Below are 12,850 nucleotides of genomic sequence, written 5' to 3' on the forward strand. Positions count from 1 at the left end.
TTATCGTATTTTAAAACCAGAAAACTTGGCTGCATGCTTGCCATCAACCAGCTAGAAAACTTTAGATTGTGACGTCGTCAACCTTGTGTTACTACGCCAAAGTATTAATTTGATTAAACTATTTTTACAATAGCAACAATAATTTATAAGTGTATGTTACGCTGTTAAATATTAACAAGGGTCAACTAACTGGCAATAACTCATACTATTTATTAGTTCATAAATATCGATTTGCAGTCTCCCTATTCCGTTTCCGCATCCGTCATCTTCCTTTCCGGTTTTGTGCCCTCTCGTAGCCATCATGAAGTGAGTGTACAGAATACTATCAAATGCCATCTCAACGCTTAAACAAGCGTTCTAACGATGTTATATACGCTAAGAGTGAATATGTACTCGTTTCTATTAGTGATGCCATATATTTGTCGTTTTCAGGGTCGAGTTGTGCAGTTTCAGCGGGTACAAAATATACCCCGGCCATGGCCGCCGATACGCCAGGATAGATGGAAAGGTAACTATTCCGCCAACACCTGTTTCCATTTACTCTGTGGCTAGATACGGTGGAAGTACAACCAACTGATTTAATCTATGTGTTTGTTGTCTTTGTCGCCCTTATATAAATGTTGGTAACATAGGCAACTGTCTCTGAAATAGGCCGTGTTGGCTACATTGAATGCTAATGAAACATGCTAAATGCTAACGTTACGTGACCGTAAACTGAGAGCGCCATAAAGTTGCACCTAAACAAGGTATTTCAATCACTACAGCGCTTATTAGCGGCGCCATGGTATTGTTTCTATTGTTTACTCCCAGAGCCGTTGAAGAGCTTTAGAAGGTTGACAAAATACAAATGTCACTGATAAGTAACATGAACTAGCTTGCTATCTAAATTGTGTCAACGGTAAGTGCACAGGTCTTTATGGTTCACTTCAGCAGTTTATCACTTAATGCAATACATCCAGGAAAAGCCATTAGTATATTAGGCTCTTCCTAGTTCTCATGGGTTTGCTTATTCTCTCCCCATTCATGTCAGTTTACCATATTTAGCTTATATTTAATCATTTAAACGTCTGAATTGTTTTAATTATGTATTACACCGAGACCTCGATTTTCCACAATTTAACAAATGTAGCATGTAGCATGCACATTACTTTCTGCAAACAATCCCACGATACAATCTATCACATTGTGTAGATGCAAGAAATTGCACCTGTCAGTGATGTTGCAAAAATAGCAATGATGCACATGTGTCTGAACATTATTAGAGTAACCTTGTGTCTATTATATGGGGATTTGAAAATTAGTAATCTGAGGATGTGATTTCCTGTCTTTGTTAGGTGTTCCAGTTTCTGAATGGCAAGTGCGAGTCTGCCTTCCTGGCCAAGAGGAACCCAAGACAGATCAACTGGACTGTACTGTACAGACGCAAGCACAAGAAGGGCCAGTCTGTAAGTAACATGCTCTTTGTGTATGACTGTGTTTATAGTAGTAGTCTTAATAAAAGTATTTATCTGCTTTTAAAAGTTTGTTCATCAATAGTCTGGTGCATGTATGTGGCTGATAATGTATTTGTTACTTGGGCTTTTATGTGCTTATGATTAATACAACTTATACCAGTGTATAAAAGCACTGCTAACATAGTGGGTGATACATTATTTTGGATTGATGGATATGAATGGATCATTAATTAATCCACCAACTTCCGACCCACTTGTTTACACTATTATTATTTTTTGGCTGCGGGTGGATGGTGTGCACGGTGCACGTCTGTGTTATGTGCTGTTGCCTGACTGTGTTTTGCAGGCTGGGCAGCAGTGCTCACTCCACACCTGCAGCCATAGAGCAACTGGAGATCATAGTACTGGTCCTTGACATCTCACCATTGGCCAGCCTCCAAACTCTCCTACATGATAAAATACTCACCAGTAACTGCATAATGTGCAAACTGATTCCATTACAGCTAACACTAATAAAATACTAGCATTTCAGGGATACTGTATGGCATAACTTGATTTTAAAATCTTAGCGTGAGTCTGTATTGTAAAGTAGAATGTGTGAAATTCATCAACACTAACTATTCTAATGCATCAATAATTTGCTAGGTAATCTGCATCATTGCAGCTGGTTTAGATGTATAGTAGTTACAAGTTACAGTATGTTTGGCACTTAATGGCTAAAAGAATTGACATTAAGAGCCAAGATTTTACTTTTTTCTGACAATCTTTATGGTGAAGGTATTGGAGGATGCACAAACAGACTTGTGTATGATGTTTGGAGAAACTACATTCTTGATATTGGGTATAGATTTGCCAATTTAATTAAGTTGTATTGGGAAAATAGTGGTTAGATTTGGGGATTCCTAACACATGTAGTTAAAACAAACATTAGTTAAGGTTCCAGTTACACCTCAATATTTGGAGCTGTGGACTGAAGTTTGTCTATATAATGTTTTATCCAAAAAGTTTTGTACATATTGCAAAAGACACTTAAGATTTTTTTTCAGAAAAACTTCAACTTTTTTCTGAAAACTTAAATGCTCAAATCAGAAAACTGCACTTTAAAATGTAACTGCCATTCTGTATTTTTTTTTTTTTTTTTTGTAGGGCACTTTATATTCAATTATAAATGTTAAGATTTGCTTTCATTGGTTTAAATTCAACAAGCAATGTGTTGTACTTAAGCAGAAATGCAGAATTGAGTGCACTTCAACATCTAACGGTATTATTTTAGTAATACCGTTGTTGCGATATTCAACAAGTTTCAAGTTTGTTGCATGTCCCATATTTTCCTTACATTGTGCAGTTCTACTCTGTAGAGCATATTGTGGAAAAACAATGGTCTCTTAATGTGTTTTTAACAGGAAGAGGTGGCAAAGAAGCGTACCCGCCGCGCAGTGAAATTCCAGAGGGCCATCACTGGGGCCTCTCTGGCTGAGATCATGGCCAAGAGGAACCAGAAACCTGAGGTCCGCAAGGCCCAGAGGGAGCAGGCCATCAGGTGAGGATACAAACTGTACTTTTATGTATTGACTTTAAATCCAGTTTCTTGGTTGCTCTTGAATCGGGCCAATTTAGCTCAAACATTGAGGGGCTGTAGTTTTAGCAGGAGAGACATTATGCACTTAAAGGAACACGCCACTGTTTGCTAAAATAAGGCTTATCGCAGTCTGAATAAAAAGTCTCAATATGAATTGCTATTTATACTCGTGAGTACGCTGGCCACAAGAAGTAATTGGGTTGTTGTTGTTTTTGTTGCTAACTGGCAACATAGGATTCCATTCACTAAGCTAACTAGCGGCCGTGCTCCCGGTGTTGCACTGAACTAAAGCAATACATGCACTGAGACGAAAAATGCAAAAAAACCTATCTACAGCTAGTGGAGACCGTGATAAGCCCTATTTCAACCAACGATATTGTGGAATAAGTTGGACATCTTGTTGATAAAGGACCACAGCTGGCTTTGCAAAATGTGTAATCTTGCATCATGTTTTCACTATGAAATGTTATTCATAAAAAACGTAAATGTGGAATCAGTTTAGTCAAGACCAATCTGGTAATTTAGGTAACATATTTAAAACGTATGAATATCAGCGTTAAATGGGTGATATATGAAATCAAGAAGGTATGTTTACCTTTTGCATGATTTTTATTTTTTTTAAGGTGGAAAATTGAGGAGAAATGGATATTGTGGCAAACTATAACATAACGTACTAAACTACAGCTATGGTTTAAATTGTACGATGGATTGCTCTGCTGGAAAGCGCTTAATTATGTACAATAGTGTCAAGGAAATAACCGGCATCAAACCTGCTGCTAAAAACCCATCTCTGGACAACTTGTTGTGAGGGTTGGACAATATTTTTATAATACTTTTTATACCAAGGTACACATCCCTTAAATATCTTTTAGGGGTATTAAGACATTTGCAAATTCATCAGGAGGGCAGCTTTATGGCTATAATTAATTTTTATAAAACTTTTGCATCAATGTTAGGATGTACCTTGTTTCTGCCTGGTATTTTCTCTTTTCAATTAGTTGAAGGAATGTTGTTGTAGGGTTGTTTTATCCATAAATGGATTCTCGATGGACCTTTTATCACATATGCTATGTGTTTGTCAAATTAGATCAAACGATAGCACGTAGATAACAGGATTTTATCCACATGGTCCTCTCCTACTTGGGTAGTTTAGCTGATTGTTTCCTCTTGTTCCTCAGAGCTGCCAAGGAGGCCAAGAAGGCAAAGCAGGCAGCCAAGAAGCCCACTGCTGCAAGTGCAAAGGTAAGAACTCTTATCATACGGTAGTGTTTCATAGTTATTTCCTTTTACCAATTTTAAATCTGGGATACTATGTAATATACATGACAAAATTATAGATACCATTTGTGGCATTTGGAAAGAAAAAGCAATATTACTACAACTTGTCTGTTTTAAATTGTAATATGATAATTTGTAACTGTACTGAAGTTAATGTATTTCTCCTTGATTGTAGTCGTCTACAAAGGCAGCACCGAGACCCAAGATCGCTAAGACCATGAAGGTCAGCGCACCCCGCGTCGGTGGAAAACGTTAAACCTGACACATTGTTTAGGGTTGTGAATAAAGACTTTTGATTAACCATCATAAGTGTGATTTGTAATTTGATAAGACAAATGTGGAAGCAAGAACATATTAAACAATTTCAAAGCCATGCTCATATGATACCAATAACCTGCCGTAAGTTGATTTTCGCTACAAAGAACAACCTTTTGATGGAGTTCATTACGCTATTTGGGATCACGGCGGCAAAATGACTTAAGTTTAGAAACGATACCCATTGGATTTCTGACTAGACCGGCTGTCTGTGCCTGGGTAGCTCACCTGGTAGAGCAGGCACCCAAATATAGAGGGTTACTCCTCAGTGCGGTGGCCACAGGTTTGACTCCGCCCTGCAGCACTTTGCTGCATGTCATTCCCTCTCTCCCCTTTTCATGTCTACAGCTGTCCTATACTTAACTTTCTGATGCCTGGCAACCCCTTGTTGGGTATAGGCCGTCGACAAAGGACCTTCAGAGAACTCAGTCGCTGGCTTTCTTGCCTAGCTGTGACCGGTTATTTCCCATCGTTTTGATGACTGTCTGAAACTCTAGGCCGACCTTTTTCTTCCCCTGGGGGTTCCACATATCAGCCTGATGGTACTCTTCTGTCCTATATAAAGACCTAAAATGCCCCAAAAAAAACATTGTGGGCTCAAAACCAGAGCCCTGGACCACTGCAAAACTAAAGGTATTAATTTAAAGTGTACTTTTTCTATGACATTTCAATGTTGTCATAGCTCCACGAAACCTTAATCTTTTACCTTAGACCAGATGATTCCTCTGCGCTGTAATCTATCCTTGTCAGACTTCTAAATTTGAATCAGTCAAGTTACGATAATTCGTCATGGAGTGACCCAAGCTTACTATGAAAAGATTCTGAAAGATGTGTTTTCACCTTGTGTTCGAGAATTATCTCCCATTGTGGATGCTAAAGTGACTAGTTGCTCTGCAGTGCAGACTGTAAGCAGCAGAGGGGGATAAAGTTTCAGACTGTCCCGGGTCTGGAGTAGTGCTGCCCATGTAAAAGGACTGACGCTCAAAAAGGGTTATACTTCAAAGGGTGTAGCCAGAAACACATCTGATTAGTGTTTTGCATCAACCGTTGCCTCTTTTACATCAAACTCACACTTCTGTGACTTTCTTTTAGGGTTTTAGTAAATAATTATATTCAATTTATACTTTATAAAATTAACTACTAAAGAATGACCATCAGGTGATGTCCTCAAACAAGATTTATTAGCATTACAGAACCCTAATTATCAACCATCCAATTGCCATTTGTTCAGTCAGCAGATCAAGAAATATTTATGTGGTAACACCAATTATTACTGAACTATTCAGGGGGTTATAAATGTTAACTATAGTGGGAACATTTCAATGAAAGTACTATTCTTACACAGAAAAAATATAAAACACCTTTCCAGGAACAAAGACATTCAACAGCAGGATTTTGATGAAGAGCCGTTAGCATGTCAGTGTTCACTAGTTGACTGTAACAATCAAAAAGCTGCACAAGTAAATATGTGGCATTGGTGTAAGTTTTTCTGATAAAGAATCAGAAAATGACAGCATCTTTCTATACAGTTTTTACTACAAAGTCATTGTTTTAATCAAGTCATTAATAAATTAAGATTTGCCTTCACACACATTAAAGCCATTAAAATGGAAGGAATCATTACATGGTAATCAATAATGATTGAATATCCACTGAGGTACAAACGCCGTAACTGTAGGCTATTAAATAAGTAAATTAATAAAATTAATGTGATGAAATCCCTCTTAATTTCATTTGGGAAAACATTTCTTTAAACCTCGTTCCACACATATCCACGAGTTAATTTTTTTGGGAAATTAATGCATGAGGTACTGATTGCTACACCTGAAAAATGATGATGGAAAAAAACTAAAACTTCCCAACTAGTGCACAAAGCATGAACTAAGATTAAAGAAGGTACAATCATACTTGTTTTTGTACTTGTGTGTTAAAACAGTTTAAAAAACTGTCTCTTTTGTTTTTTTACATCCTGAAGAAATTTGAAACTCAAGGAAAAGTGCACATTTCCAACAGGCTTAATGTGGTAGAATTATGGTTATGGCATGGGTGTTATGGAGACAATGTAGAGATGATGGGATGGGGCATGTTGATGTCTCCTTTAAGTCCACTGAAGGAAGTGTTGGCAACAGAAAAGCACTCAGGACTCTGCAGCCTCTTTAGCCCGTACCTTCAGATCTTGGTTGTGCCTATTGGAGAAGAAAAATAACATTTATTTAAATTAAGATTCTTTTTTTTTTTTTTTTACCTTTTTCCGCCGTTTCATGTCCCGCCTGATCGCAGTAAATAAAGAAACACATGTGAACTGTAGCAACATTTAAATTATTGCTATGTATCATTCATTTTAATAAATAATACTTTTATTTAGTTTTTCTTAGGCGAATACAAATACTGTATGGCACAACCAATCAAGCTCAGTAGTAAATCGATGATCAGCCAGCCCGCGGGACATAAACACAAACAGAGGGGCCAGTTTCAACAACCCGTTCTCTGTCTTAGTCAAACAAACTAAATGTAAACCACCACGCAAGAACAGAGTAAACAACCAAGTCACCAGTGATGTAACGGAAGGTCTCGCAGCAGCTGAGTGGACCTTTTGCTCTATGCGGTTCACTGAGCTTGACAGATAGATAAGCTCAACTTCTAATCAGCTATGCATAAGGAATACATATAAACATACATACATACATACATACATACATACATACTATATATATATATATATATATATATTTTTGGGGTTTTTTCCCCTTTATTAGATAGAGAGACAGTTGTGAAAGGGGGAGACAGAGGGGGGATGACAGGCAGCAAAGGGCCATAGGCGGGATTCGAACCCTCCTGCTGCAGGACTCAGCCAACATGGGGCGAGCGCAGTAACTGTGAGCTATAGGCCGCCCCAGGAATATGTATTTCACAGAACTCTACTTTGCACTTATCTTGCATCACATATATAATTACAATTGATCGTGAAAGTAGTTCTAACAGAAATAAAGTCAGACTGTAAATGAACCACAATAAACACACAAACCTCCAAATCCTGTAGAGCTGGGAGCCTCCTGCACAGCCAAGAAAGAAGTTGACACAAAACAGGTTCCAGTTCTTCGGGATTATGACCAATGAGTATCTGGACCAGATCAGACCTGGTGGAGGAAGGTCAGCCGTAAGGTTATGCTTATGCACACTAAGGGTGAACCAGCTGTTGAGAACAGAGTCTGTGTTTCAGCAATAACAGATAAGATTTGTTTGAAGAAACGTATTGCAAAAGCAGATGCATCACACAACCTTTAGCACAAATTGGTCATATTCTCTCCGAACCAGTGAACTGATCAGACTGAACAAGGCAGAGATAAAAACACTTCACAGTCATATAGCTTGAAAATCATTCGACTAAGTGTGCGATATTTAAAGCTACAGTGTGCAGTTTCTGTTGCTCCTGTGAGGAATTCTAAGTAATGACAACAACACTGTCTGCGCATCCACATAACGCAAACCTTTAGTGATTAGTAGCGCTTAACCCGTCAAATCAAGGAGGATTAAAAAAAAAACAAAAAAAAACTGATGGACTCTTTAGAAGAGGTAATTAACTTGTAATTGTAAAACGCATCACTCTCACGCACCATTTTCTAAACATAGCCATACTGAGAAATACAGACTTTTAGAGACTTTTGTGAAACTGGCCTAATTGGCTTTGTAGCAACTCATTTGGCAATGGATTGAATGTAACGGACATTAATATAAAATAAATGCCCACTATAGCTTTATGTACAGGACATATTTTATTGGTCTTTTCCTTGATCACACTACATCCACTTTAAAATTAATTAAGACATTAGGTCATCAGAGGCTAAATGGTATAGTCTCCATTTGGAGTTCATATTAAAACCGATGTAACCTTACCTGTGGCTGTCAGCACTGCAGACTGGGAGGTGCTGAGTTTTTCCGCTGGTCGAGTCATGTCAGCCAAACCGGCTGCTACCAGACCCTGTAGAGGGGAAGAGACCACATTCATCTATTTCAATTCATGAGACTAATAATTACAAAATGGTGACAGTCCTTTATGTCTATGATAATGGATCCCAACCTAAAACACATTTCTGCCAACACAAAATAATCCTGATAATCTAAAATTAAATGATGTACCGTATTTTCGTTTTCAAATGGCCTTTTGAATGGGCAAGCTAGGGGAGCTACAATGATAGCATCAAAACCACTATTTTTAAAACACTAAGAAGGCTTGACACAACTTTGCTTAAAGTATCACCAGAGGCTCTACACATGAACTCAAGCATTGAGAACATTGTTTGTGTACACACAGTTTACTCAGAAACAACTCACTGTAGCAGTTTTTCTGGTCACGGCCATCTTGCCTGTCAAAAAGTCAAAAGGCCATTTGACCGAAAACGAAAATCTTAAAAGTGGCGCTTTTGTCCAAATTTTGCGTTTAAACTAAAGTATGACTTGGGTGCATTCACAAAAAGACCCTAGGTTGAATTTTGGCGAGAGTTACGCTTGAAGGGGTCACAAGCCAGAAAAGGTTGGGAACACTGGGCTGCGGTTAAAGTTTGTGAAAAAATGCACTTACCCATTTAAACACCGGGGCCCAGAAGAAAACGGTTTTTGGACCTAAAATAAAAACAACGTAGAAAGGGGGAAAAAATGAAATTGGGCAGATATGTTCCAAAGGTGGATATTTTTTACATTATTTGGTGTAATTTCAAAGTTTTTCAAGATTTTCTTTCTGATGTTTCTAATCATGCGTGCGGAGCTTTTCTTATGGCCATAAGGATGAAACCTAAGCAACTCCATCCTGAGTATTTGCGAAACAGATACCTAATACACTGGAATCAGACTCAAACACACTTAAGTGTACGCTTTGTAGGGTTTTGTTTACAACAAGGGGAAGAAAAAAGTGGGAAAACATAAAAGGTGCTTGTTTGGTATCTATTGTCTTCATATAAGAATGTCCTTCCACTATTGATAAAAACAAACAAACACATAAAATCATCAAACTGATCAGATCAAGCAAAAACAACAATAACTCAGATTGAAGTCATCATCAGTTTAAAATTATTATTTTCATATTCTTTTTTTTATTTAAAAAAAACCCACCAAGATAACAGCAACAACAATAACAGTAGGAAATTAGTACATTAAAATACTAATAAAAATAATACCTAAAAACAGAATTAAACAAACTGACTGATGTTTTCCTAAACTGTTGGTTAATCACATCCTGGGCACAGCACTAGAATACGGACAGGAGCTCGGGTGCGCCTGTGATATGGCCGTTGTACGTATGGGTTCATACGGCGGCCAGACATCAGGGTATAGCGATGCAGGCGGCCCACCTGTACAGACGTACACTAAACTGGCTATCTCCGTGACATGTCAAAGTTAAAGTGACATCTTCCCTGGGGAGTACTTAAATATATATATTTTTTTATAGCAAGACCTTTTAACTGTCCTCAATCTCTGAACGTTGGCTTCAGGACAACAAAAGGTTGCAAAGCAATAACACGAAATATCTCACGTAGACGGAGGTAGCTAGTGAATGCACCAAAAAGCTGCTGGTCTGGAAACCAGCTTGCCTCACATTCCTGCACTATGCTGCAGGCTAAACAAGAACGTCTATAGTGGCCAATCATTTCTCAGGTAGGTGGTTTTAGTCCCCGCCCCTTCATTACCTGGTCAGAAAGTTGTCCTTGACAACCAGAGCTCAGGTTAACGAGCAAAGCAAAGACCAGACTGTCCCCTGTGACTCCTTAATCTCAGTACCCTTTGGTAACATCAGTGTCAAGTAGATCTGAATGAGAGTGTGTGTGTGTTGTGTGTGTGTGTGTGTGTGTGTGTGTTGTACTTGTTGAAACAGTTTTTTAGGTACTCCTATCCAAACACAAGGCAGCCCTAACGCAATGAATCCTTTGCTCATAAAACGGTTATAATGCTCACTTTCTTTTCAGGTTTTTGGGGTATGGTTGAATTGTATTGCGTTATATTGGAGGGTGTTTATAGTATAATTAGTCTGCCCTTATTTATAAAAAGCGGGTTGACAAAATATACCTTTTTGTCAACCTTTTGTCTAAGATGTATTGCAGGACTACTGCTTTAGTCTGAGCGAGGAGGATCTCTCAACCAAGTGTAGAAGTTCCTTCAATGTTCAACACTGTGTCACAAGATTTAGACAAATTACAAATGCTATCAATCGGGATTAAAGCTTGAACAATAGGTTAATTAAGGCAACACAACAAAAAATATTCAAAACAATTTTGATAATAGATTACCCTTTATGCGGTGTGGGGGGGGGGACAACCTGATTCACTTGTGTATCGTGGTTTTTTCCTGCGATGATTTTTAAAATTAATTATTTTCCCTGGAATCAATATTTTGTATCGTTTCACCTGATTATTGTCTGTTTATTCAGTGCAGCCGACGGCGAGTACATCAAATCAGTTAACAGCGAAACCGACCGAAAGCAGAAAGTAGATGTTATGTACTTCTTTACCAGTATAATAATAAATGTCTGTCTGTCTGACTGACGGACACGGGATGTGAATTCTTTTTAGAAAACAAATCGTATTTAAATATGTTCAAGATATATTGTCTCTAGGTGTGTATTATTCAACTTTTGTTTTTGTTAAAGAGGGAAAAGAAAATCGCAATACCATCGAATCACAATATTTCTAGAGTCGCCATAATGGAAACTCGCAATGCAAATAAAAATAGTAATAATAATAAAAAAAATGCTTTCTGTAAGCTTCTCATATGTGACGATTGGCTGCTTCTCTCTGTAGACTTGTTTTAATGGAATAGGTCTGCGTTTTGGACGGATGATTGGACAAAGCGAGACATTTTTCACACGTCCCCCACATTACTTATAGTTATCATACTTCGCTATTTTTCATATTTGTATCACATTTCATAGACTAAACAATTAAATGAAAAAGTAATACGATTGTTAATACGTAGATGAATAATTGGTAGCCCAACTAGAATTAAAAGTAGGCCTACCATTATCATAACATTCATACATCAGAATGATAAACATCTATTATTTCCACAAGTTGATATGATGACAATAACAGGACACTGTTAATGAGTGGCTAAACAAATACATAATCTACATTTTAGCTCCTTTTAAATATAATAATATATATATATATATATATATATATATATATTTATATATATATATATTTATATATATATATATATATATATATATATATATTTATTATATATAACTTCTTGACTTTAGTAGCATATACTAGCTTTTCTTCACAGACTGAGCCGTTTAGGATCCTAGCAGATTAGGGTCTCCCAGGGCAACACTGCCATAATAAACAATCAATGACCTTCATACTGGGGGAATCAAGATTAGGAGCTAGGGTGTGATCCACATCCCTTGTAACGTTACCACATATCACAGCTAGAAACACAGAGCCCTATCAGTCACCCACCACCCAGAGACATTACAATCCATGTCATTCAGCGGACGCTTTTTTATCCGAAGCGACTTACAGTTGCTTTATATCAGAGGTCGCACTCCTCTGGAGCCACTGGGGGTTAACGCTAAGCCTCTTGCTCAGGGACACATTATTTATGTATGAATGTATGTGTGTATGTGTGTGAGTGTGTGTGTGTGTGTGGATCTTCCACACCAAAGGTATGTGGCATATCCACTGCCCCCATCACCACCACATCCCAAACACAGACTGCGACTCACACGGCGGATGGTTCAACTCTGCCTTACCTGCCGGGTGGTTGTAAATAGGTCTCAGTTTGGCGGGCAGCATGTGCTCAATCTTGTCCAAAATCCTGTGATAGGACACTCTCAGCGCAGCCATGATTGTAGATGTTGTTCGGATGGAAACGCAGACACAGTGCGGGGCTTGAAGCTAGCTCGCTAAATGGTTAGCTACCGTTATTCTTTAAGGCCACGGAAAACGTTTGCCTTCGTCTACTTGCGCGATGTTGTCGAACACATAAGTGTCAGGTGGGTGAAACGATGTGAAGTGATGCTGCTGTCCTACTGGCGACCTTCCCCCGGTACCACCGTGACCATGCTAGCTGCACCGCTAGCTTCTCGGTAACGTATCTTCCGTCTGACCGACACGACCAGACGAGGTGACTTTCTGTGCACCGCAACCTACCGCGCGAGGCGAGATGACATGTGACACTGTCCTCATTGGCCCGCATTGTCAGAACACCGGTCTGATTGGTTTAGGAA

The 12,850-nt window shown here is 38.4% G+C and overlaps 2 protein-coding genes and 1 non-coding gene across 3 annotated transcripts; 2 read left to right on the forward strand and 1 right to left on the reverse strand.

Annotated features, from left to right (window-relative positions):
• The first annotated feature begins 40 nt into the window (after positions 1-40).
• Positions 41-4,617, forward strand: rpl24 (ribosomal protein L24). Its single transcript, XM_032529283.1, has 6 exons — positions 41-306; positions 433-508; positions 1,335-1,445; positions 2,858-2,994; positions 4,212-4,275; positions 4,487-4,617. Exons 1-6 carry the CDS (start codon positions 302-304, stop codon positions 4,565-4,567), a joined length of 474 nt encoding a protein of 157 aa, XP_032385174.1. The 5' UTR covers positions 41-301; the 3' UTR covers positions 4,568-4,617.
• Positions 1,740-1,908, forward strand: LOC116698471 (small nucleolar RNA SNORA23). The gene has a single exon (XR_004334217.1). It is a non-coding gene; the product is annotated as a small nucleolar RNA SNORA23 (small nucleolar RNA).
• Positions 4,618-5,785: 1,168 nt separating the features above from the next.
• Positions 5,786-12,766, reverse strand: mpc2b (mitochondrial pyruvate carrier 2b). The gene is made up of 5 exons (XM_032529286.1): positions 12,374-12,766; positions 9,206-9,246; positions 8,521-8,605; positions 7,652-7,763; positions 5,786-6,812 (listed from the first exon to the last, which is right to left on the reverse strand). The coding sequence occupies exons 1-5, from the start codon at positions 12,465-12,467 to the stop codon at positions 6,764-6,766; spliced, it is 381 nt and encodes a 126-aa protein (XP_032385177.1). The 5' UTR covers positions 12,468-12,766; the 3' UTR covers positions 5,786-6,763.
• Between the last annotated feature and the right edge of the window lie 84 nt (positions 12,767-12,850).

Source organism: Etheostoma spectabile, chromosome 11 (genome assembly GCF_008692095.1).
Source record: "Etheostoma spectabile isolate EspeVRDwgs_2016 chromosome 11, UIUC_Espe_1.0, whole genome shotgun sequence".
Classification (NCBI taxonomy): Eukaryota; Metazoa; Chordata; class Actinopteri; order Perciformes; family Percidae; genus Etheostoma; species Etheostoma spectabile.